The following is a 22,063-nucleotide window of genomic DNA, read 5'->3' on the forward strand; positions in this document are numbered from 1 at the left end:
TTTGGGGTCGCCCCAGTGTTTTGGGGTGGTTTTGGTGGGGTTTTAATGATTTTGGGGGGTTTTTTTTGGGGCGGGGGAGCCCCGGGTGGGGGAAACAGGGCAGGGCCCGGGGGTTCCCTGGGGTTTGGGGGGAGGGTGGGGGAAGTTTTGGGGTTTTCCCCCGATTTTGGGGGTGTCCAGGGCTGCAAAGGGGATTTTTGGGAGGGTTCCCCCTATTCTGGGAGTTTGCAGGGGGGTATTTGGGGGGGATCTCCCCTATTTCGGGGGTGTCTAGGACTGTTGGGGTTTTTTGGGGGGGGTTCCCCTATTTTGGGGAACTCAGCAGGGGGTCCCCCCCCAACGCCCCCTTCCCCCAGTGCCCCCCCAGTCCGCCCAGTGCCCCCGGCCCCATTAAGCCGCTCGGGGGGGCTGAGGCCCGGGGGGGTCGGGGGACCCTAATCGCGTTTGGGGCCAGATGGCCGCGCCTTAAGGAGCCTTCGGGGGCAGATTTGGGGTGTCCCCCACCCCCCCAGACCCCCCCAGCCCGGGGTGGGCACCACAGGCCGGGGCAGGGCGTGGGCGCGGGTGACCCCACATCCCAAAAATCCCCCAAATCCCGGGGTCTCCGTGCCCGCAGGACCCCGCCCGGCCCCCCCGGCCCCCCCAAAGGGCACGGCCAATGTGAGGGGATTAATTTGTGTCATAATCTGCCTTGTTCGGGGGCACGCGCGGGGATTTGGGGGTTTATCCCGGGATTTAGTGGCCGAGTCGTCTTTCTTAGCGAGACGCCCTAATGCCACTTAACACCTGGGAGCCGCGATTTTCATTAGGGGCGTCAGGGACAATTAGTAAGGGAATAATTAGGGCAGGGGCAGCCGCTGCAGGGTTTAAGCCCCATATGTGCCTGAGCGTGCCGGGAGGGGGGGGGGGTGGGGCCCCCCCCGGTTGGGGGGGGCCCGGGGGGGTTGGGGGGGGGGATCGGTCCCAATTGGGGCCGTGCCTCAGTTTCCCCCAGTGGAAAACCCCTCTTAGGCAGCAAAGGCAAAGGGTGGGGGTCCCCAGCGTGCCCAGTGCCCCCTCCCAGTCTGCCCAGTGCTGCTCATGGGGGGGACACTGGGCACTGGGTGCCATCCTGGGGTGTCCTGAGGGGGTGGCAGCACCGGGAGGATGGGGGGGCTCGGGAGGGCGTGGGAGGGTCTCTCAGGGGGTGCAGCCCCCGGGAATGGGCCCCATCCTGGGTCACTGGTGACAGGGGACACACAGGTGACCCTTGGCGTGGTGCGGGGGTCACCCGGAGCAGGTGACACATCCAGGGGGGTCCCATGTGGGCACTGGGCAGGGGGGGCACAGGAAGGGGGGGCCGGGGCAGAAGGGGTCCCCGGGGGGGGGGGGGGGGGGGCACAGGAAGGGGGCCCGGGACAGGAGGGGTCCCCGGGGCACCGGGAGCCGCCCCCAGCCCCAGCGCGGCACTGGGGGGCACTGGGGGGCCCTGGGAAGCGCCAGCGGGGCCGCGGCGGGGCCCGGGGGGCAGCAGGGGCAGCAGCAGCCGAGGCCGTACAGGGCGTAGGGGTGGAAGTAGCCGACGTTCACCCTGCGAGGGGAAACAGAGCACGGGGTCAGCGCTGAGCCCCAAACCCCCCCTCGGTGGCCCCCAGGGCCCCCCCCGGAGCCCCCTGACCTGCGGACGCGGCGCCGGGCCCGCCGCCGGTGGTAATCGCCCTTGGCGAAGTCCTCCAGGTTGGCGGGGTGGATGGCCCAGAAGTGCCCTTTGCCGTTGTCGCTGCGCCCGGCCTTGACGAAGCACTCGTTAAGGGACAGGTTGTGGCGGACGCTGTTGCGCCAACTCTTCTCCTGCACCCAGAGGGGTCACTCAGGCCCAGAGGGGTCACTCAGGCCCGCAGGGGTCAGCCAGGCCCGCAGGGGTCAGCCAGGCCGAGCCCCCCTGGCCCTGCCGTGCCCGCTCCGCTCCGGAGGCCCCCTGGAGAACCCGGCCCCAGGATCCGGCCACCAGCACAGGCGTTTTCCCAATGGATTGGGATCAGCCAACACCAGTAGGCTCCAAAATGAGCCTGGAGAAAGCGACCCCACCAGCACCGAGGTCTGGACACCACAGAGGCGTTTTCCTGATGGATTGGGCTCAGCGGAGCTGGGTGAGTTCCCCCAGCCCAGTCCCACACCCCACAGCAGCACCCCGGGCTCGGCTCACCCCAAACCATGGAAACCAGCGGAGATCCCAAGGGAACGCGCCTGCCCCGGCCCCGCAGCCCCTCCCTCACCTTGTTCTTGAAGTAGGGGTAGTTGTCCATGATCCACTGGTAGATGTCGGAGAGCAGCAGCTTCTTCTCCGGGGACGAGAGGATGGCGGTGGAGATGAGGGCGATGTAGGATTGGGCCGGTTTGTCCCCGGGCTCCGGAGGGGGCCGGGGGGCCCCCGGGGGGCTCCGGCCGGGGGGCTCCGGGCTGGGGGCGGCCCCGTTCCCCCGCCCCGACAGCAGGTACTCGATGGTGAAGGAGGCTCCGGGCGGGCGCCAGGAAGGCGCGGGTCCTGTGTGCCCACTCATGCCCGTGTCCCCCGTGTCCCCCGTGTCCCCCATGCTGCAGGTGCTGCCGGCAGCCGCCGGCGCTCGGAGCCCGGTAATTAGCGCAGATTACTGGCTTTGCTAATTGTGTTTTCACAAACGAGCTGCCCCCAAAGCGGGCTGTTTATCTGGCAAAGCCCCGGCTTTAGCGGGATTTGGGCCCTTAAGCCTCGTAAATAAAATGATTAATCCGCTGGAGGTGGAGGAATTCAAAGTGGCACTGAGGAGGTGCCCGGGGGTCCGGCTGCCCCCCAAATTCCAGGGGAAGAACCTGGAGGGGGTCAGAGGTTGCCCCAGAACCCTTCAAGCTCCTTTTGGGGTGATCCTGGGGAGATCCTGGAGACCCTGTGAGATCCTGGGATGTTCAGGGAAATCCTGGGAGGGGGTCGGGGTTGCCCCAGGACCCTCCTGCCATGGACACAGATCCCCCGGGCTCATTTTGGGGTGAGCTGGGAGTGATCCTGGGGACCCTCTGGAGATGCTCGGGAGCCTGGGGGAGATCCTGGGGGATCTTGGTGAGATCTTGAGGAGCTCAGGGTGACCCCAGGGCGGTTGTGGAGATCCTGTGGGAAGATTTTCCCTGGCACGATCCTGGGGATGCTGAGTGAGATCCTTGAGAGCCCCCGGGAGAAGTTCCGGGGACCCCCGGTGAGGTGCTGGGCATCTCCAGGGAGTTCATGGAGACCCTCAGGACACCCCAGGGGGTTTCCTGGAGATCCCCAGAGAGATCTTGAGGAAACCCTGAGGAGCCCAGGGAGATCCTAGAGACTCTGGGGTCAGAAATCCCAACAAGCCGACACGGAATTAAATGTAAATCTTTCATTTATTTAACAAACACTATAATTTGAACTTTGAAGAATGTGTACTGAGGGAAAGAAAAATAATTTTCTTTTTTTTGTTTGTTTTTTTTTTTTCTCTTCTCTTTATAAAACAAAGAAGAAAAAAAACAGGTTATAAGAAACAAAAAAAAAAAACCAACATATGTACAGGAAGAGCTGGCCAACTCCAACAGAAAGCACTAAACAAGCATGGTGTTTCCAAACAGTTGCCTGGCCTGGAAAATTTAAAAGCAATTAAATTAGAATAAAAATATTAGGAAAACAACTGGACTCTAAAGCTACTGTGCAGCCAGGGCTGCGAGCACAGAACTTTGTACAGTAAAATTAATTTGGGAGCTCTACCCGGGTTTTTTTCAGTTGTTTTCATCCCCCTTTTCCCACCCCCACCCCCGTTTCAACCTGAAAACATATTGCTCGCAGCCAGGGAAGGAGAAGGAAAAGCAAAGCCTGGGGCCAACAAGTGCAGGTGTCCCCATGGGAGCGGGACCAGGAGCTGCTCCGGGTCCCCCCGCCAGACCTGGGGAAACGGGGGGGTTTTAACCCCCACCCCCTCCAAATTCCAGGTCTGGAGACAAAACCCAGCCAGGCAGGAAGGGGTGGGAGGATCCCCCTCCCACAGGGGCTCAGGGACCCCCACCCCGCTGGGGAGATGGGGGCTTGGGAGAGGAGCCCCCAAAGCTGGCAGGGGACCCCTCCTCAATTTGGAGAGGGGCCTTTGCTCTTGGGCAAGTGGCCAATGAGGATTTAGGGCAGCTCTGGCTGGACCTCGGGGGCTTTTCCCTTTAGGTGGGATTGGCCGTGTGTGGAGTTTTTTGGAGAGAGAAGTGCTGGGAAAGGCAGCAACACCCCCCTCTCTGTGTCCCCTTGGCTGCTGGGGTGAGGGATGAGGGAGGATGGAGGGTTTGGAGTACTCAGAAGAGACGGAGGGATGAAGGAAGGATGGAGGGTTTGGGGTCTGGCAGTGCCCAGCAACACCAAGACCCTCGGGGGTCTCAGCCCAGCACTGGGCACAGGGCCATCCCCCCTGCTCCTCACCCACCCAGGGGCAGGGCCAGCTCCCTCCGGGGCCATCCCAGCTCCAGGGAGAAAAGCCAGCGAGGTCCAGGGCAATCCAGAGCCGGGAGGAGCCAGTGGGAACAGCAGAGCTGCCGCAAAGGCCGGGACAGAAACTCTCCAAGACAAAGTCAAAAAGGTGACGCTTCGCAAACTCAAAAGCAACAACGTTTTGCCACCAAAGAGCACAGGAGGAGCTTTGGCTCTGGGGCCAAAGGCTGGGACAGAGAAGTGGAGGGGCCGGAGCGGCGGCAGCGCCCGGGCCCTGCCCTCGCACCCGCCCGGGACGGGCTCGGGACTCAAAGAAACCTGAATTGGAGTTACCGAGGTAGTTGGCTAAAAACTGAGATTCCCCCACCTGGCATCTTCTGGAAGGACCCCCCTGCCCTGCTCCTGCTCACGTGCCAGGTGTGCCCAGGTGCGGGGGTGGCCTGCAGGACACTGTCCCCACCCCCAGGCCTGGGGGTGGCCTGCAGGTCACGGCCGCCGCCTCCAGAACCAACCTCAACGAAAAGGGAATGCGCAGCCCTTGTCAGTCTTCAAAAACACCAAAGTTATTGCACTTCAAAAATACAACAGATTTGTGGTTCGAGCCCCCCCCTCCCACCCCCTGCCCCCCCATGGCTTCTGCTCAACTAAAACGAGTCACTACTGCACAAATCTCTACATTTCCCTTGGGATTAGGTTAAAATTCCAAACGTGTCTCTTTACATGAGGTGCAGAGCTGCTGGAGCTCCGAGCTAGAACAGTGCGCTTCCAACCGGACATCTCACCCCTGGCACCCCATGCCCCCATCCCCACCCCTACAAACCCCCCCTCTATCCTTGGTGGGGGGTAGAACCCCCCCAGACCCCTCCCCGCTCCCCCCTCCCGCCCCGCCCCGGACTCACACGTCCAGCAAAACCTTTAGATTAATTAAGGAATGGTTAATTAACAAGAGGATCAAACTGCACACGCCTTTGGAGATGCAGGGGTGGGTGTCCTGGAGGTGTGCAGGGGAGCTCCCCCGATCCCGGGATCCAGGTGAGGGAGGATCCTGCCTGGCTTAAGACACTTTCCTTACTTCAGGCTCCAGTTCAGGGTCAGGCTCTGAGTGGGGTCGTTTTCCAACCAAGAAGCAGCTCAATGGTTTTTGTTTTGTTTGTTTTTGTTTGTTTGTGTTGTTTTTTTTGTTTTTTTTTTTTTTTTTTGTTTGGGTTTTTTTTTTCTTTTTTCTCTCTCGTTTTAATGAGTAATTTGGAATAGGAAAGTCACAGGAGATGAGGGAGGGAGGGAGATGAGGTGGGAGAGGACGTTCTCCCCCTCCTCCAGTTTAATAAGCACCAGAGTATTCAAGTCTGTCCGTTGGGAATTCTGAGCCGTGGCTGCAGTCAGCAGGCAGAGACTAAACCTTTCTCGTAAGAGCAGCGTCGTTTGGGCTGGGGTCCCTCATCGTCATCATCCTCCTCCTCGTCCTCCTCCTCATCCTCCTCCGAGGATGAGCTGTCCAGTGTTAAATCCACAACGTCCGCCGTGGCTTTGCCGTTGTCGCCGTTGCCGTTGGGAGCGGCCAGCAGCCCGTTCACATCCGAGGAGCCTGCGACAGGAGGGGGGCAAAGCACGGAGTGAAACCCCTCCTGTCCAGCTCAGGGGATGATCCAATGCTCCTGACTGGTCAGCAGGGACAAGGGAAGGCTCCAGGGAGAGCTCAGAGCCCCTTGCAGGGCCTAAAGGGGCTCCAGGAGAGCTGCAGAGGGACTGGGGACAGGGGATGGAGGGACAGGACACAGGGAATGGCTTCCCACTGCCAGAGGGAATACTGGGGAGAAATTCCTCCCTGTGAGGGTGGGCAGGCCCTGGCACAGCGTGCCCAGAGCAGCTGGGGCTGCCCCTGGATCCCTGGCAGTGCCCAAGGCCAGGTTGGATGAGGTTTGGAGCAGCCTGGGACAGTGGGAGGTGTTCCATGGCAGGAGTGGGACTGGAGGATGACCCTGCAGGTCCCTTCCAACCCAAACCACTCTGGAATTCTGTGATTTCCCCCAGGGGTTTCCAGCCTCTCTCCACAGGGAGACTCACCTAGAACCAGGATTGGACACTGAGGGCTGCAGCTCCGCTCCTTCTCGGCTCGGATGGGGCACCAGGAGCCATCCACCAGGTACTCGATCTCGTCTGCATCTTCACATTCTGTCAGGATCTTGGACAGGAGCCTGCAGCGGGGACAGGAGGAGCTGTCACACCCCTGGCAATCAGCAGGGTGTGTGCAGTGACCCTGCATTTAAAAGCAATCTGGTGCTGGCTCCCGAGCTCAGAGCCCTCGGAGTCATGGACTTTATTCCCCATAAAACCAGAGCAGGTTCTGACAGTGCAGATCCATCCCAGCCCTTCCTGTCCATGCACCCAAACCATCAACTACCAGCTTAATTAGGTGCAATTAAAGACAGCTTTGCCTCTTCACCCAGTTTCCCAGGCACTGCTTCCAGGCTGCTGCCCCATCCCAGGGCTGCTGCAGGGACATTCCCAGGGACATTCCCAGCGAGGCTTTAGCAAAGGGTGCGATATCCTTTGGCATCGGGAAGTCAGCCACCCAACAAGCAACACTTCCCTTCCTTCCCAGTTTTATTTCCCAAATCCCCACAGTAGCCACCAGAACAACATACAGAGCCTCCTGCAACAGGAAAACCATGAAAATACACCTGGAATGAGGCCCTGATTCCAGAGAAACTGGGGACTTGCTTTATTCCCTGTGTCCCACCGTTTGCCTGGGATGTTTATTTGGAAATGCTGCTCTGCCAGGCCTCACTCCCTCCTGGACATGAGCATTTTCCTCCAGGAGGAAGGAGAACTCCTAGTGGAAAGTCTTCCAAGCTCAGGAAGACTTTGTGGCACCCCAGTGGGAGAGTTTCAGCTTTCCCCAGCTCCTGTAGGAATTGTTTCCACAGCCAATCCCATCACCCAGCACAGCAACCACCAAGCTGCAGCTCCCAAAAAGCTGACAAGGCCCTGAGGATCTCAGACCTGACCAACCACCTCCCTCCTTGCTCAGGAGCCTCCGGCTCTTTCTTGACTCCAGTTGAGTGCCAGCTTCCCTCTCTCACTTCCAGGGAATCTGGAAAGGACCCTCACCCAACAGAATGGGCACCAAACCCCAGCCCTGAGCAGGGACAGAAGTCTGCTGAGCCTTCCCCAGTGACATCCTGCTCCTCCTCACGCAGGACACGGGCACTGCCAATCCATGGGGGTTCCACAATCCAACCCCTCGCAGCTTCCCCTTCATCCCTCCCCTGTTAGACATCTCCAAGGAACTGGATTTTCCTGTTGGGGTTGGCCAGGGGACAAAGCAAACAGGTTATCTGCTCCAGGCTGCCTGGAAAGCCACAGCTCCTGGATCTACCCAGGGCCCACAAAGGCAGCGACGCTCCAGGAACCCTTGGTGAGTCTGGGAACAGACTGGTCTGTGCACTTCCCTGTGCCAGGGGAGCTGGAGGCACCCCAAACATCGCTCCAAACTCTCCCTGCTCTTGAGGGAACCTGCAGTAGAGGCCAATCACACAGCCACGAAGGTGGAGATCATTTTCCAGCAGGCAGGAACCACATGTGTTGTTCCACCAGTCCTTGGCCAGCACCACGAGGATGTCGGTGGTCCCAGTCCACAAAAGGCTCCCAGCATTTGGGGGCAACAAAGCTGCTGCCAAACCCACCCCAAAAGTGCTGCACAAGCCTGTTCCCTCCCAGCCCATTCCCACTTGCTCTAACACAGCAAAGCACTGAAAACAGAATATTGTGCACCAGCAGAATAAACTTTCAGGAGTTCCAAGGTGAACTTCAACCAAGATGTGGATGCTGCATCCAGTGGGGAAGGGGCACAGAGGTGCAAAACTCACCCATCAATGATGAGCTGGTCGTAGGGGGCAGGTTTGTCACACACAGGGCACATCCATGTGGGCTTTTTCTCATTCATCTGTAGGTAGAAGACGGCATCAAAGCACTGCAGGTGTGCGCAGGTCTCGGCCCGGCACGGCACAGACAGGCGCATCTTCACCAGCTGTGGGACCAGAGAGCAGAGCATCAGCCAGGACACCTGGCAAGGAACCCCCACATCCCCTCGGAAGGAAAAACATTTGTGAGTTTGCAGAGCTGGTCTGGGAGCACAGTTTGGGTTCTTGACAAAACCAGACTAAAACAGAGCTGGAGCCCCTCGGCTCTGGAGCAAACTGGGAGAGCTGCGGGGGTTCAGCCCTTCCAGTGCCTGAAGGGGCTCCAGGAGAGCTGGAGAGGGATTTGGGACAAGGCATGGAGGGACAGAACACAGGGAATGGCTTCCCACTGCCAGAGGGAATATTGGGCAGGAATTGTTCCCTGGGAGGGTGGGGAGGCCCTGGCACAGGGTGCCCAGAGAAGCTGTGGCTGCCCCTGGATCCCTGGAAGTGCCCAAGGCCAGGTTGCAGCAGCCTGGGACAGTGGAAGGTGTCCCTTGCCCATGGCAAGGGGTGGCACTGGATGGTTTCAAGCTCCCTTCCAACCTAAACTCTGATTCCATGACCCTGCAGGGCCTCACCGGACAGATGAGCGACACTCGGACACCTGTGGTGGCGATTTCACTGTCTGGGTCCAGGCGTAGCTTCTCTTTCACTGCAGGGAGAGCAGAGGGCGCAACATTTAACAAAACTCAGCCCTTGGCAGCAAGGTGCAGCACAGGGGGAGCAGCTCACCCCAGCCCTGGGCTGTGTACAGATCATTTTCCCTGCCAGGGAGGCAATGAGCACATGGATTCAGCTCCAGCCTAGGCACGGTGGGGTTTATTCCCTCCTCAGCTCAGTGGCAGTTGAATGGGGGGAAATGTCTCCCCCTGACATTTCCAGTTCACAGCAAGTCCCCCCACAAGTGAGCAAACAGTCACACTGGGAGGGAAAACACATCCCATCCTTTTTCCACCAGGTTATCAAGCCTCCTCTCAGCACTGCTGGGCTGTCACCGTTCGGCTTCAACGCTGGCCAGCTCCTTTATTCCAGCAGAACATTCCACAGGAACCACAAGCAGGCCCAGAGGTACCCAGGCAGACAGCTCAGAGCAAGGCAGCCATGCACAACCAGGCACAGCAGCCATCCAGCACAGATCTGGGAAGAATGAGATGTTAGGAAAGGAGGAATCCTGCCCCCGCCGCTGCAGCCTGAAGGGGAACCCAGAGGAGCAGCAGGGAAATCAAAGAAAGCAGCAGATGGGCAGGTCCCACGTGGGCAGGTCCCACACCAAGGTGCAAAAATCAACAAAACGAGCTTTGAACTGCTCCCCAACTCCTGAGGAGGAGCTGCTGCTCCCACTGCTGTCTGCCACTGCCTCTGACACTTCCATCACCATTTTTCTTTGGAGCAAGTCAACCATTTCTTTTGACCTTTTCAGATCATAACAAAATGTCCCCAGACAATGAGGCTACATGCAGCTCTGCAACACCCAGCTTTAATTAGAGAGGGACTTCTCAGATGTGAAATTCCCAGGAGATTACAAGATTTGGGCTTGTTTTCCTCACATTAGGAGCCTTTTCATCCAAGCTTAATTTTTTATGAAGTTCTTAGTAAGAGCCTTCTCTGTGCATCAATTACTGGGAGACATGGGAAGGAGAATTTTGTAGGATCTCCCGATGAGGACTGAGCTGTTTTGGATCCAAAGCCATAATCTGTTCTCAGACCATGTTCCTGTATTAAATTCTACAGAATTTTATGCAGAAGATGAGTCAGCAGTGAGATGTGACCGAAGCCAAAGGGCAGCTTCAGGGACAGCGAATTATTTGCAGAGCAGAGCAGAGCTAGAAAAGCAAAGTTTAGGAGCTCCTCAGGTTGGCCAGTTCTGGATATCCAAGCAACTTCCCAGCAGGAAAACACAAAGGAGCTGAAATAAGACATAGCTCTTATTTGGTTTTATTTAAAGTCACCAAATACAGCTGACGTCTGCCCCGAAATCCAGGTGTCTGAAGGCTGGATACACCTGGAATCAACACCTTCCTCATGAACTACAATCTACCCTCAGGAGTGACAGGCTGACAAAGTTCAGCCTGGAGAAGAGAAGGTTGAGTGGAGACCTCACAGCGGCATTCCAGTACCTGAAGGGGCTGCAGGGATGCTGGGAAGGGGCTCTTCATCAGGAATTGCAGTGACAGGACAAGGGGGAATGGCTCGAAGAGGGGAAATTTAGGTCAGATGTCAGGAAGAAATCCCTCCCTGGGAAGGTGGGCAGGCCCTGGCCCAGGGTGCCCAGAGCAGCTGGGGCTGCCCCTGGATCCCTGGCAGTGCCCAAGGCCAGGCTGGACATTGGGTCTGGGAGCAGCCTGGGACAGTGGGAGGTGTCCCTGCCATGGCAGGGGTGGCACTGGATGGGCTTTGAGGTCCTTCCAACTCAAACCATTCTGAGATTCCCTGATTGTTTCTTATCCTTGGGAAGAGTTTTCCAGGATCTGGACAGTTTTAAAGACCATCAGGATCCACAGGGCCAGTTCTCCCACACAGACCTAAGCAGTGAGAAGGTTTTGTCCACCAACTTGAAAAACTGGGAATCTTCCACACTCATGAGCTCCAGGTCAGATTCCACCTCAGAAAGGTAATTACCCCTCATTTCCAGTAATGTTTTACATGTGCCTCGTACCAGGATGATTTACCTGAGTGGTTTGGGATAAGCATCTGTGGGGACCATCTCTTCTCTGAAGCTCTCAAGACATATCAAAGTGCTGCTGGTGACATCCCACTGCCAGCCCCAAGGATCCCCAGGGACTGGGGCAGCAGGACATTGTCACCAGGATCCCTTGCTCCAGAAATCTCCTTTGGAAATCACGAGGGTCAGTGCTGCTCATACTGACTTGGGTGAAGGCATGAAGCCCTTCCAGTCACAACGACACCGGCACGACACGACCGGAGACAAATCCTAAATCCAACTACAGAGCTGCTGCAGAGCCACCAGAACCACGGGTTTGGGGTGACCTCCCACGACTCACACATAGCTCAGCAAGTCTGTTCAGATAAAAAGCGGGGTTTATACAAGTGGAGGAAAGCAGAGGTGTAAATGGTGGTGGCTGTTCCCCAGCAGGTGCAGACAGGCCCTTCCTGAGCCACTCACCCAGCGCTTTGCAGAGCTCCGGGTGTTTGATCCCGATGGTTTTCAACCTCTGCAGCAGCTCTGCCGAGGTCATCTGCCGCACCAGGTACAGCCCCACCGAGTAGCTCTGGAGAGAGAGAAGGGAGAGGATGGGCAGGCTGCTCTGCAGGGCTGTCTGGGAGCTCTGGGCATTCCCTGGGCTCTCACCTTGCCGTAGTTGCCCCAGGTGACCGTGATGCGGTTGGTGGCTGCTGACAGGTACATGAGGTGGGTGAGGTTGATGGGCCGGCAGGGCCTCTTGGGTTCCACCCCGGGTTTGTTTGATGGGTAGTAGCCCTAAAGCAGCAAGGTTAAATACAGAGATTTATTTTTTACTCAAGGTACCTCTATTGATCAGCTCCACTGAATTCCACTCGGCCCCAGGTCTCAAGGATGGGGGGAGAAGGAGCTGAATACAGCTGGAGCTCAAAGTAAACAGGATCGAGTTTTTATACAGAACAGTTCATTAACAACATGGCCAATCCATCAGAAAATTAGCTTTAAACTCAGCAGTGCACTTCTATACCCCTGGCATTCATCAGGAAAGCAATTTCCTTCCAAATTCCCCAAATTTTCCTCCCAAATTCCCCAAATTTTCCTCCCCAATCCCCCAGTCCTTACTGGCACGGAGCAGTAGCTGTGGTTCACCTTCACGGCGATGTTGGGAGGGTACTGATCCTCCTGAGGGGAACTGGTGTCTGTGTAGCAGATTCTGGGGGGAAACAACACATCCCATAATATCCCCACACTCTGCACATCCCCAGCTCCCACAGGCCCCATCCCAATCCCAATCCATGCTCCTTCAGCAGAGCCCAGCCAGGTGTGACTCTGCTGTTTCTGCTCGAGGTTCAAAAGGAGAGTTTAAGATGCTTCTGTGAGGCCCAGGAACAAACAGTTCACTGGAAATTCTCTCTGGAGCCATGAAATCCGTGTTGAAACTTGCTGGGTTTTGCTGGAACATTCCCTCCTCCCCTGCTCTGCCCCTGATGTTCAATGAACCCAGCCCAGACCTACCTTAGCACCACCTGAACTGATTTCACACCGGGTTGCAAGTCCCTGGTAAATTAAAGAACAGAAACTTCAAATTAATTATGTAAAAAAACCAAACCCTACCCCAAAAAAATCACCCAAACCAGCTGCCAGACTCAAGGACTTCAGTTGTTCCTGATTTTTTTTAATAGACTTCTAAAAAATTACCACCCAGAACTTTATTTAAATTGTACAATTCCCCCTGCAAATGTCAGTGCTCCTGTAATTATTATTTTTTTCCTGATGCACCAACCTACAGCTTTTCTCTGGATTTTTAAAACTGTTCAGGTGCCTTCTGGTGATTTGTGAGAATTTATAAAAACTGGGTTTTAAGGTCAGGTTTACCTGACGGTGTTCAAGACTCTCAGTGTTTAATTATTCAGCTAAAGCTGTTCATGCAAACCAAGGGACTGAGCATTAAGGCACCACTGTGAATATTGCAACCTTCAGCAGGGCTATTCCTGACAGGATTCTAACTGCAATCAGGAAAGAAATGGAAGACAGACCAAGGGTATTTTACTAGGAGGCAAAATAACCAAGATACTCTTTCTCCAGCTCTTTATTTTATCATAAAGAGAAATATTTCAAGGTTTTATGTTGAATTTTGGGAGGAATTCTTCTGCATGAAGGGAGCAGGTCAGCCAAGAGGAAACCTCCCTGCCTGCACTGCCACCTCTGAGGAGAGCCTTTGTTTGACTCAAAAGTTGCATCTGACAGAGGTCAGGGTAAATCCTAATCCAAGATGTTTCTTTAGGCAGCTCCTACAGCACCCTCCCCAGCAAGGAAGTTTCCTTTCAGATGCAAACAGCCTCACACTCTGCCTTTTGAACCTGGGATGCAAAGGAAAGGCTGCAGACATTCACAACACCAGCTCAGCAGAGAATTTAGGTCATTGATGATTTCATCCCGCTTTTCCTGCCCAAATGCACCATTCCAGAGGGAGATTAGAGCAGCACAAGTGAAACTTAAGGAGCTGGATGGGTGAATTTGTAGCTCCCACTCCCCCCCAAAGCTCTTTGCTTTACATGGGAAGCAGCCTGGTGTCCTCAAACAAATCCTGTTTCCTTGCAGAGAACAAAAGCTTCCACAGGGAGGGAACACAGAGGAATTATGGAATTATGCAGCTGTATTTTCTTGAACTGTTAATACCCAGTGAGAAGTACCTGGAATTTCTGATGAGCTCCACTTGTCTTGGTGTTAATGCAAAAATGCATGGACTTTCCTGAAGCTTCTCATTATTCTGTGGAACTGAGCAGGGAAGAAAAGAGTGTCCATCAAAGTGATAACACCAGCTCTGAGCACAAGGTGATTGTCATGCTCTGTTTATCTCCAAGTCTTGTTTTCTCCCACAACCCTGTGCCAGAATTGCAGTTTTCACCTGTTTTGGCAATTCTGCTTTGATTAGAGCTTTGCTCATTGATTGCTCACTGCTCAGTACAACCAGCACAGGCTTTGAGTTTGATTTTTCTCTTTTTTCATTATTTTCCTCCCCCCAAATAATTCAAGAGCCATCAGTTCACCACATCAGTGGTGTCACAGTGTGACCACATCCTCAAGAAGCCCAAGAGGAGACCTGAGCCTGATACAAAAGCATGAAACCACCAGACTGAGCAGGCGGGTTCTGGAAAAGAAAGAAAACAACCCCAGCAACAAAAAAGATTAGCTCAGATAATAAAAAAGCAGCACAAAAAGCAGCTGGAAGAGACAAAACATGACTTCCAACCCCCTGACCTTGAGGGTGGGACAGCAGCTCACCCTCAGAGAGGCTTAACTGGAACCCAGCATTAACTGTGGCCTTTTGCACACTGATAATTTTAACATCAAGTGCATTTAATATGGTGAAAATGAAGCCTGAGATGTGGGAAACTTCTGTTACAACCTTTACTTCAACTCAAACATGTTTTATTTCCAGTTTTGTGTCTCCAAGCAAAGTTCAGACCCTGAGCTGGTGCAAGTCACGGGAGGAACACAAAGAGGAAGTGCTAAAACAGCTTTTTTTTAATTGTTTAGCAAGAATTGTGTGTTTTGCTTTGCATCACTTCCATTGCAAGGTTATTCAAAGCCAACAGAATTTCAGAAGTAGGAAAGTGCACTTTTGTATGAAAAAGAGGAGATAAAGGAAGGATGAAACCTCAGCAGCTCTTGGAAGACCTGGTGACAACCTGCGTCACTCCAGGTGCTTCCCTTTGGTCCCTTTTCTGCTTTAAAAATGCAAACGGAGCTTGCAAAAATAAATTTTAAAAGTAATAATTAAGATATCTTTATGGAACTTTTGTTTAATTCCAGTTTCCATCCAAATATCTCCTGGCCAAAACAACCAGCAGAAAATAAAGCATTTTATGAGGTATTTTCAGAAAGTGATGATTGAGAAGGTCAATAACAAAAAGTACTTTTAATGTTTCTGATTAAGAACCTGCCCATAAACTGTGTCCTGCTGATTGTTCAGCCACACAAAGACAAAGCAAACCGGATCAGGAAAAGTGAGAAGCTGCTCATGGTTTATTTTGCATTTATATCAGCTCTCTTTTCCTTTATAAAAAATATAAACTGCTGCTGGAAAAGAAGCCCAAAATCTGAGAAGGAACCTCAGGGTACCTGATCAGGGGTTCAGCTGTTACTGAGCAGCCAGGGAAAACAGGTATTAAACTCCATCCTTAAATTCCCTCCAACTGGGGTTGCCCAAATCTGGGATTGCAGCTGGCCCACAATGGACCCAATTTATCTGTTTTTAACTGGAGCACCTTTAGCTGAGGCAGGAATAACAGTTAGTTGAGAATTCCCCAGGGACTCTGCTGCCCTGCAGCCCAAAGGAGGCAGCACCCACCTCACCTTTGATCCCAAGGCAATCATCTCCAAGAGGCAGGAGAGCCTTTTCATTAAGGAATGTGCTTCCAGCTGAAGCCTGGAACACATAATTTAAACCTCCCCTACTTCCAACCATGGCCACATGCTTAAAATATCCCTTTTGTAGCCCAGGGAAAGGGGTTTCTAACTGGATCTGGGGTTTTAAATCAGGCAGTGGCACATTTTGAGTTTGCCAGGAGCTCAGTAGCCAAGGGGAGCAGCTGAGACACACAGGGCTGAGATAACCCCAATTCTGGGGAGCCACAAAGGCTTCTTCGTTCCCATCAGTGTCCCAGAAGGAATTAGAGTTGCAGGACACCAGGCTGGGGAAATAAAAGAAGGGTCTGGAAGAGTCGTTGGGTTCTGGGGGCTGGCTGGGACCACGAGACCGGAACATCTGCTGGTGCCCAGCTCCTGCTGGCTCCACAGAAACCACTCTCACCAGAAGGGAAAACCAGCCAGGAATGCTCCAGGGACCAGGCTGGCCCAGGGGAGGTGTCACCTGCCAGGGGGAGAGGCTGCATTTAATGAGCCCTCAGCTCTGAGCTGATGTAGGGGAGGTTTAATGTCAACTTGGAACAAAATCTGGTAACCACGGTGAGCGTGTCCAGGCTCTCCTGTCCCTGGATGCTTCCACCTCTTGGAAATGCGTTTTCCTTCAAAATCCCATGTTGGAATTGCTGACTAACACACATTTAACACTGAACAAACCCATTCCCCAAACAATTATAATGTTTTCGCTTGGCTCTGTCACCACTCAGCTGTTTTGTCACAGCATTAACGCCTTCAAATGAAGAAGGAATTATATAAAATCTGACTAATTAGTCCTTTTTCTTTTTGTTTCTGCACAATCAAATCTTTATCTATTTTTCTCCTTCAAGCCATAACAAATATTTTTTCAGCAAAGCCAGACCAGCTCAAGTTGTAGAATCATTTAGTAGAGAATTCTGACATTACCACATTAATTTATGAGACACTCAGCAGAACACAACTTCTCCTCTGACACACTGAATTTGCTACCAGAACGTTCTATTTAACAGCAGTTAACAATACTCTTTGTTTCTCCAAACTAAAATAATGAAAAATCAGTCTCCACACCCCAGGGAAAAAGCTCTTCTTCCAGTTTTACTGGTTACCCCTCAAAATACACAGCACCACACACAAATAACTGTGACAAACACCAAAAAATAGTCAAAAATACAGTTTGCCACCCTCTTTCACCCATAGGATGCTTCAGGTCAGGGGATTTTTAGTGCTGAAAACCAGCATTAGTGTAGAATATGGCACCATATTCCACAGGAGCCAAACAAGGTGGGATTCCAAGTTACATCCCAAAGTGACCTCATTCCAGGTCTGAGGAAAGAGAGGAAATCACAGGAGCACAGGATGGTTTGGGTTAGAAGGGACCTGAAGGATCATCCCATTCCATCCCACAGGCAGGGACACCTCCCACTGTCCCAGGCTGCTCCAACCTGGCCTTGGGCACTGCCAGGGATCCAGGGGCAGCCCCAGCTGCTCTGGGCACCCTGTGCCAGGGCCTGCCCACCCTCACAGGGAGGAATTCCTTCCCAATATCCCATCTAAATCTCTCCTCTTTCAGTTTACAACCGTTCCCCCCTTCCCAGCACTCTCTCTCAGTGTGAAAAGCCTCCCTCCCTCTTTTATCAGCTGCCTTTAAGCACCGGCAAGCCCAGAGATAAATATTCCCCCGTAAATTTCAAGCATGAGAGGAGAGAGATGGAGGAGAGGAGGGATCTCACCACCACATCCATCAGCCTTTCCTGCCACGTGATTTAGAGCTCCTTGAAAACACAGGTTTTTCACCACCACCACCGCACTCCCAACTCACCTAACTCTGTCGGCTTCAACAGCTCGTCCAGGGTGGTATAAAAGGGCAGCTTCACCAGGCGAACCTCGGGCTTGGCCACTTTGGGGGGCAACCTGCCCAGTCCGTTCAGGTATTTGCCATAGAGGGCAGGATAGTCAATGTTGGTGGTGGGCAGAGTCCGAGCCACGGCGGTGCCGCGGTCGTAGGACGAGTGCAGGGGCAGGGCCTCCGCCCGGTGCTGCGGCGGCGGCGGCGGCTGCGCCACGTCCGAGCCCTTCTTGTTGTAGCGGGTCTCGTAGAGCTCCTTGATCTTCTTGAACACCTCAGGGCTGCAGTCAAACTGGACCAGCTGCAAAGCTCGGGTCACTAGTTCGTGTTTTAGTCCGCTTTTACTCCTGCCAACAAAACCCAGCAACATCTGAAGATCTGAGACTCGGAAACTCATCACCATGTTCTAGGGGATAAAAAATTAAAAGATGTTCTCATAGTTATAAAAGGCAAAGGTTCAGTTCTCACTTTATAACTAGAAGGCAAGATATTAAAAATTCCCCCTCAAAGAAAGACCCCAAACCTGTTCAGACCCGCTGCTGTCACCTGATTTGGTTCCCATCTCCTGTTTGAGCAACACAAACACAGAGATCACCCACTGAAATATCACCTGAAGTACAGAACCACCAGGACAGTCATCAAATGACTCAAAAATCCCTTTGATAGATGCCAAGCATCCTCAAAACAGCTCAGCAGGAAGCAGGAGTGACCTCAAAGGAGATCTAAACCAAGAGGCCTCACTTGTGAAAGAGCACATGAACTCCTTCACCAGCCTGAGGCATCCAAACCTCCCAGGGAAACACGGAAAACTTCATCCCAAATGGTGACAGTGCAAGGCAGAGGAAGAAAATCACTACAAGCTGAGTGAGGCTGAGGGGAACTGGGGCCACCAGCTCTGTATTTCAGGGCACCTGAATGGGAAAACCCCTCCAGAATCCTCCCTACAGCCACGGGATCTTTAAAGAAATCACATATTTTACAGTATGGAAGGATATTCAGATTAGTACAGAGAACAATGTGTTCCCAGGAGAACAATGCCAAGCACTTCCCTGTGATCCCAGCCGGGAGCTGCCTTGGTGTCACACTGGAATTATCAATTTCAGTGCTTGATAAGCAGCAAAGCCCATCTCAGTCTTGTGTCACACTGGAATTATCAATTTCAGTGCTTGATAAGCAGCAAAGTCCATCTCAGTCTTCCAAAATCCCCTCTCTGTAGCAATTCAGGCCTGTAACTGTCAGCAGATTCAAAGGCCAGAAGACAACTTCCCATCAGAAACCAAAAAACCTTCCTGCTAAACCCACAGCTCCAGCCTGCCCAGGCTGGCATTTCCGTTCCCTAAACACCAAACAGCCTTAAAATTGCAAAAAACGAGCTTATAAAGTAAATGGGTTTGAAAATTCAAGTTGTCCTGGAAATAAACTTGATAGATATCCACACATATTCACTCCACATCCTTCCTGGTTTGTGGGGAATATGGGAATTCAAGAAGAAACCTCACTAAAAAAAAAAATCCAGCAGCAAAGACCCAGCAGATCTCTCCTCCCCAACCTCTACCCCACTCCTGAATTAAATAATGATTAAAAAGAAAGCACAAAAGACCGGTTTCTGTGGAATCTAACGATCTGATCATTTCCTGGAATGAAACAGCTACAGACTATAATTTTTTTTTTTTTTTAATTAAGAAAGCTACAAGTGTTTCCAGAAACATTTCACAGCCACTTTTGGATGTGTGGGAATTCGATGAGAGAGAAAATGCCATTTGATTTTCTCCTTTTCCCTTACATATGTCATTTAATCTGGAAACCCAAAAGCTGTTATGTCACTGTCTGTAGTTAGAACTTCTGGGAGTCGTGATGTGTCCCAAAATATCTCTGATGAGGGGAAAAAAAGGACTGATGACTAAAGAGGAGAGAAAAGATGTTTAATTGCCAGAAACTCAGGATTTCAGAGCTCTGGATTCCTGGTGCTGCTCCACCAGACACCACCTGTGAAATCCTGGATAAATCTACTTTGTGCCTCAGTTTTCTTCAATTGAAAAATAGAATCAGGATCATTAAGGTTGGAAAAGATCTCCAAGATCATCAAGTCTGATCAAATCCCACCAGGATCATTAAATTGTGTTAGGAAATGGAGAGTGTGTTGTTCTCCCCGCGGGATTTGAGGATAAAAGGTGTATTTGGAAAGATAAATTTATCAAGACACAGCAGCAGGAGGTACCAGGGCATCCCAGGAGCACAAGAGACAGGAATTCCTCCTGCAGGAATCGCTCCTAGAGCACCTCACCCAGGACTCTTGGAGTTGGAGCCAAGAGTTTCCATTTTGGAGGAATTAAGGCCCAGCAGGATGAGGAGATTTGAGCAGCAACACAACAACAAACCCCAGACAAAGCAAACGTGCCACCGAGGGCTCGACCTGCCCCCTGCGAGCAGGGAGAGCACATGGATTGCTGAGACTCCCGACACTCCTGGGTGTTCCTCCCCCGAGGAAGCCTCGTGTGGGACAGCTCAGATCCCACCAAAAACCTGCGAGGCGACCACAACGCCTGGGAAGCACTCCGGAATCCCAGGAGCAGGGGGAGGGCAGAGCCCCCCACCCCGAGCCTCTCCCGATGGGATTCCTGCGGCCGTCCAGCCGCATCCCTGCTGAGGAGCTGATCCTGCAGCCGGGGAACGCTTCCCAGGGAACACTTCCTTGGGAACACTTCCCAGGGAACGCTCCCCGGCCGCTGCCGTTGCTCCTTAACCGCCCTCAGCACCGGCTGCCCCGGGGGGCACCGGCCGCTCCCCGGCGCTGTCCCAGCTCCCACAGAACCGGGATCCCGAGGGAAACGGGAAAACCCCCGGCGCCTGAAGCGAGGCAAAAACCGCCTTGGAAACACAACTCCAAGCATGGATTTGCTTCACCCCATCCCAGAGGAGCCTCAGGGGCCGCCCCAGCCCCGGGCACTGCCCGTCCCAGCGCCTCCCCCGACCCCCGCCCGCCGGACAGCTCCGCACGGAGCGGCCCCACCGCCGAACCGGGCAGCAGGACCCGGGGCGGGCCCGGCCGGGGCGGGGGGCGCGGGGGCAGCACCAGCCATCCTTAATCCCGGGAATTACCGGGGGAGGCCCGGGCCGGGGGCAGACCCGAGGAGGGCGGGCGGCACCGCGGCTCGGCCCGGCCCAGCCCGGTTCGGCTCCGGTAGATCCGGCGGGGGCTGCGGCCCTGAGGCCGGGGCGGGGCAGCCCCTGAGGTGAAAAGGAGAGGGGGCGGCCCCGGAGCGCCGCCCCCGCGGTTCGCAGCGCCGCCTCCCGCCGTCCCCCCCCTCGCCAGGAGCCGCCCGGTGCCGGCCGGGCCCCGCGGGCGGGGCGGCGGCGCCGCTTCCCTCACCTTCGCCTCCACCAGCTCCGCCGCCATCTTGGGCCTCCAGCGTCCACCGCGCCGGGCGCCGCCGCCGGGTCACGTGACGCCCCCGCGCTGAGGGGCGGGGCCGCGCCGCGAGCGCCGCCCAATCCGCGCGCGCGCTCCTCGCTCCCCGGCCACGCCCCCGAGCCACGCCCCGCCAGGCCACGCCCTCCCGGCAGTCTTAAAGGGGCCGCGCTCCGTAAACCGGGGACGCACCGGGGGGACACCGGGGGCAGCGGGGGTGGGAGCGGCGGGGGCGGGGACGGAGGCGGCCCCGCAGGCACTACGGGAGGGGGGAGCGGGTGGGCAGGCGGTGGGTGCTGCCCCCAAGATGGCGGCAGGTGGGTGCCCCGGGGCAGGGCAGGGTCGGGGGAGCCCGGTGGGCTCGGCCCGAGGCTCCGCCGCCGTCCCGGAGTCCTGCGGGCCGTCTCCGTTGAGGAGGGAAGCGCTGGGGGTATCCTGGAGGAGGCTGCGGGCTCTGAGAGGGGAGGGATGGGGCTGGGGAAAGGTCCCGGTGCCCCGGTTCCCGCGGGAAGGGGGGGGCTGGGGAAAGGTCCCGGTGCCCCGGTTCCCGCGGGAAGGTTGGGCTGGGGAAGGGAATCTCCTGGCCAAAATCGGCTCCGTGGCAGCAACATCCCAGAGAACCCCCAGCCGTCCCGCCCCAGTCAGCGTTTGTGCCCCCTTCTGCAAATTAACCCATCGCTTATTAAAAATACCTTTTATATAATAATAATGATAATAACAATATGTATAATGATAGATATAGATAATATATTGCAGTCTGCAGCTTCCTCCTGATGGGCAGCTCCGATCTCTGCTCTCTGGGAGCAGGGACAGGGCCCAGGGAATGGCTGGAGCTGTGTCAGGGGAATTTGGGATGGATCTCAGGGAAAGGTTCTTCCCCCAGAGGCTGCTGGGCACTGCCCAGGCTCCCCATGGAATGGGCACATTCCCAACCCTGCCAGAGCTCCAGGAGCGTTGGGAGAACGCTCTGGGACAGGGTGGGATTGTTGGGGTGTTGGTACAGGGCCAGGGTTTGGACTCGATGATCTTCAGGGGTAACTCCAGTGTTTGGGGTGGAACGCTGCACTGGGAGAGGTTTTCCAGCACTTTCCTTGCCATCAACCCCACATACTAATTAAACGAAAAGGCAATTAACAGTTTCTCAGGAAGACCAGGATGTTAATCAGGTTTCCCAGCTTTCCCTTCCAGGCTGGCAAAAGCCAGGGTTGGTGCTAAAAATCCTGGATTGCTATGGAAATCCCAAAGGCCGATAATTCATCCTGTCACGGTGGGAGAGCCGGGGCCAAATCCGTCCTGGGTGTAGCTCCATCGCTGTCCTGTCTGTCCCTGCCTGACACAGGCAGGCTGGGAATGTGCT

The 22,063-nt window shown here is 54.6% G+C and overlaps 2 protein-coding genes across 2 annotated transcripts; both read right to left on the reverse strand.

The window, feature by feature from the left end:
- Positions 1-1,266: 1,266 nt before the first annotated feature.
- LOC121662762 (forkhead box protein L2-like) lies at positions 1,267-2,651 on the reverse strand. The gene is made up of 3 exons (XM_042024314.1): positions 2,256-2,651; positions 1,658-1,830; positions 1,267-1,570 (listed from the first exon to the last, which is right to left on the reverse strand). Exons 1-3 carry the CDS (start codon positions 2,571-2,573, stop codon positions 1,267-1,269), a joined length of 795 nt encoding a protein of 264 aa, XP_041880248.1. The 5' UTR covers positions 2,574-2,651.
- A 711-nt stretch (positions 2,652-3,362) lies between these two features.
- PIAS4 (protein inhibitor of activated STAT 4) lies at positions 3,363-20,795 on the reverse strand. The gene is made up of 11 exons (XM_042024417.1): positions 20,668-20,795; positions 17,271-17,703; positions 13,741-13,825; positions 12,563-12,604; positions 12,170-12,260; positions 11,717-11,845; positions 11,531-11,636; positions 8,985-9,058; positions 8,311-8,471; positions 6,506-6,636; positions 3,363-6,026 (listed from the first exon to the last, which is right to left on the reverse strand). Exons 1-11 carry the CDS (start codon positions 20,692-20,694, stop codon positions 5,821-5,823), a joined length of 1,485 nt encoding a protein of 494 aa, XP_041880351.1. The 5' UTR covers positions 20,695-20,795; the 3' UTR covers positions 3,363-5,820.
- Positions 20,796-22,063: the final 1,268 nt, after the last annotated feature.

This window comes from Corvus kubaryi, unplaced genomic scaffold, assembly GCF_017639235.1.
Source record: "Corvus kubaryi isolate FWS band 111438036 unplaced genomic scaffold, C.kubaryi_AGA036_p1.0 37262, whole genome shotgun sequence".
In the NCBI taxonomy this organism is placed as follows: Eukaryota; Metazoa; Chordata; class Aves; order Passeriformes; family Corvidae; genus Corvus; species Corvus kubaryi.

What these genes read in the sequence shown, in the direction of transcription:
- LOC121662762 (XM_042024314.1), bottom strand. Translation starts at nt 2,573, where the DNA reads ATGGGGGACACGGGGGACACGGGGGACACGGGCATGAGTGGGCACACA. An exon ending in ACCCCTACTTCAAGAACAAG is followed by an intron (nt 1,831 to 2,255) that starts GTGAGGGAGGGG and finishes CTCTGGGTGCAG; the next exon opens with GAGAAGAGTTGGCGCAACAG. An exon ending in GCCCGGCGCCGCGTCCGCAG is followed by an intron (nt 1,571 to 1,657) that starts GTCAGGGGGCTC and finishes TTCCCCTCGCAG; the next exon opens with GGTGAACGTCGGCTACTTCC.
- PIAS4 (XM_042024417.1), bottom strand. Translation starts at nt 20,694, where the DNA reads ATGGCGGCGGAGCTGGTGGAGGCGAAG. An exon ending in ACAGCTACTGCTCCGTGCCA is followed by an intron (nt 11,846 to 12,169) that starts GTAAGGACTGGG and finishes TTGCTGCTTTAG; the next exon opens with GGCTACTACCCATCAAACAA. An exon ending in CCTGGGGCAACTACGGCAAG is followed by an intron (nt 11,637 to 11,716) that starts GTGAGAGCCCAG and finishes CTCTCTCTCCAG; the next exon opens with AGCTACTCGGTGGGGCTGTA.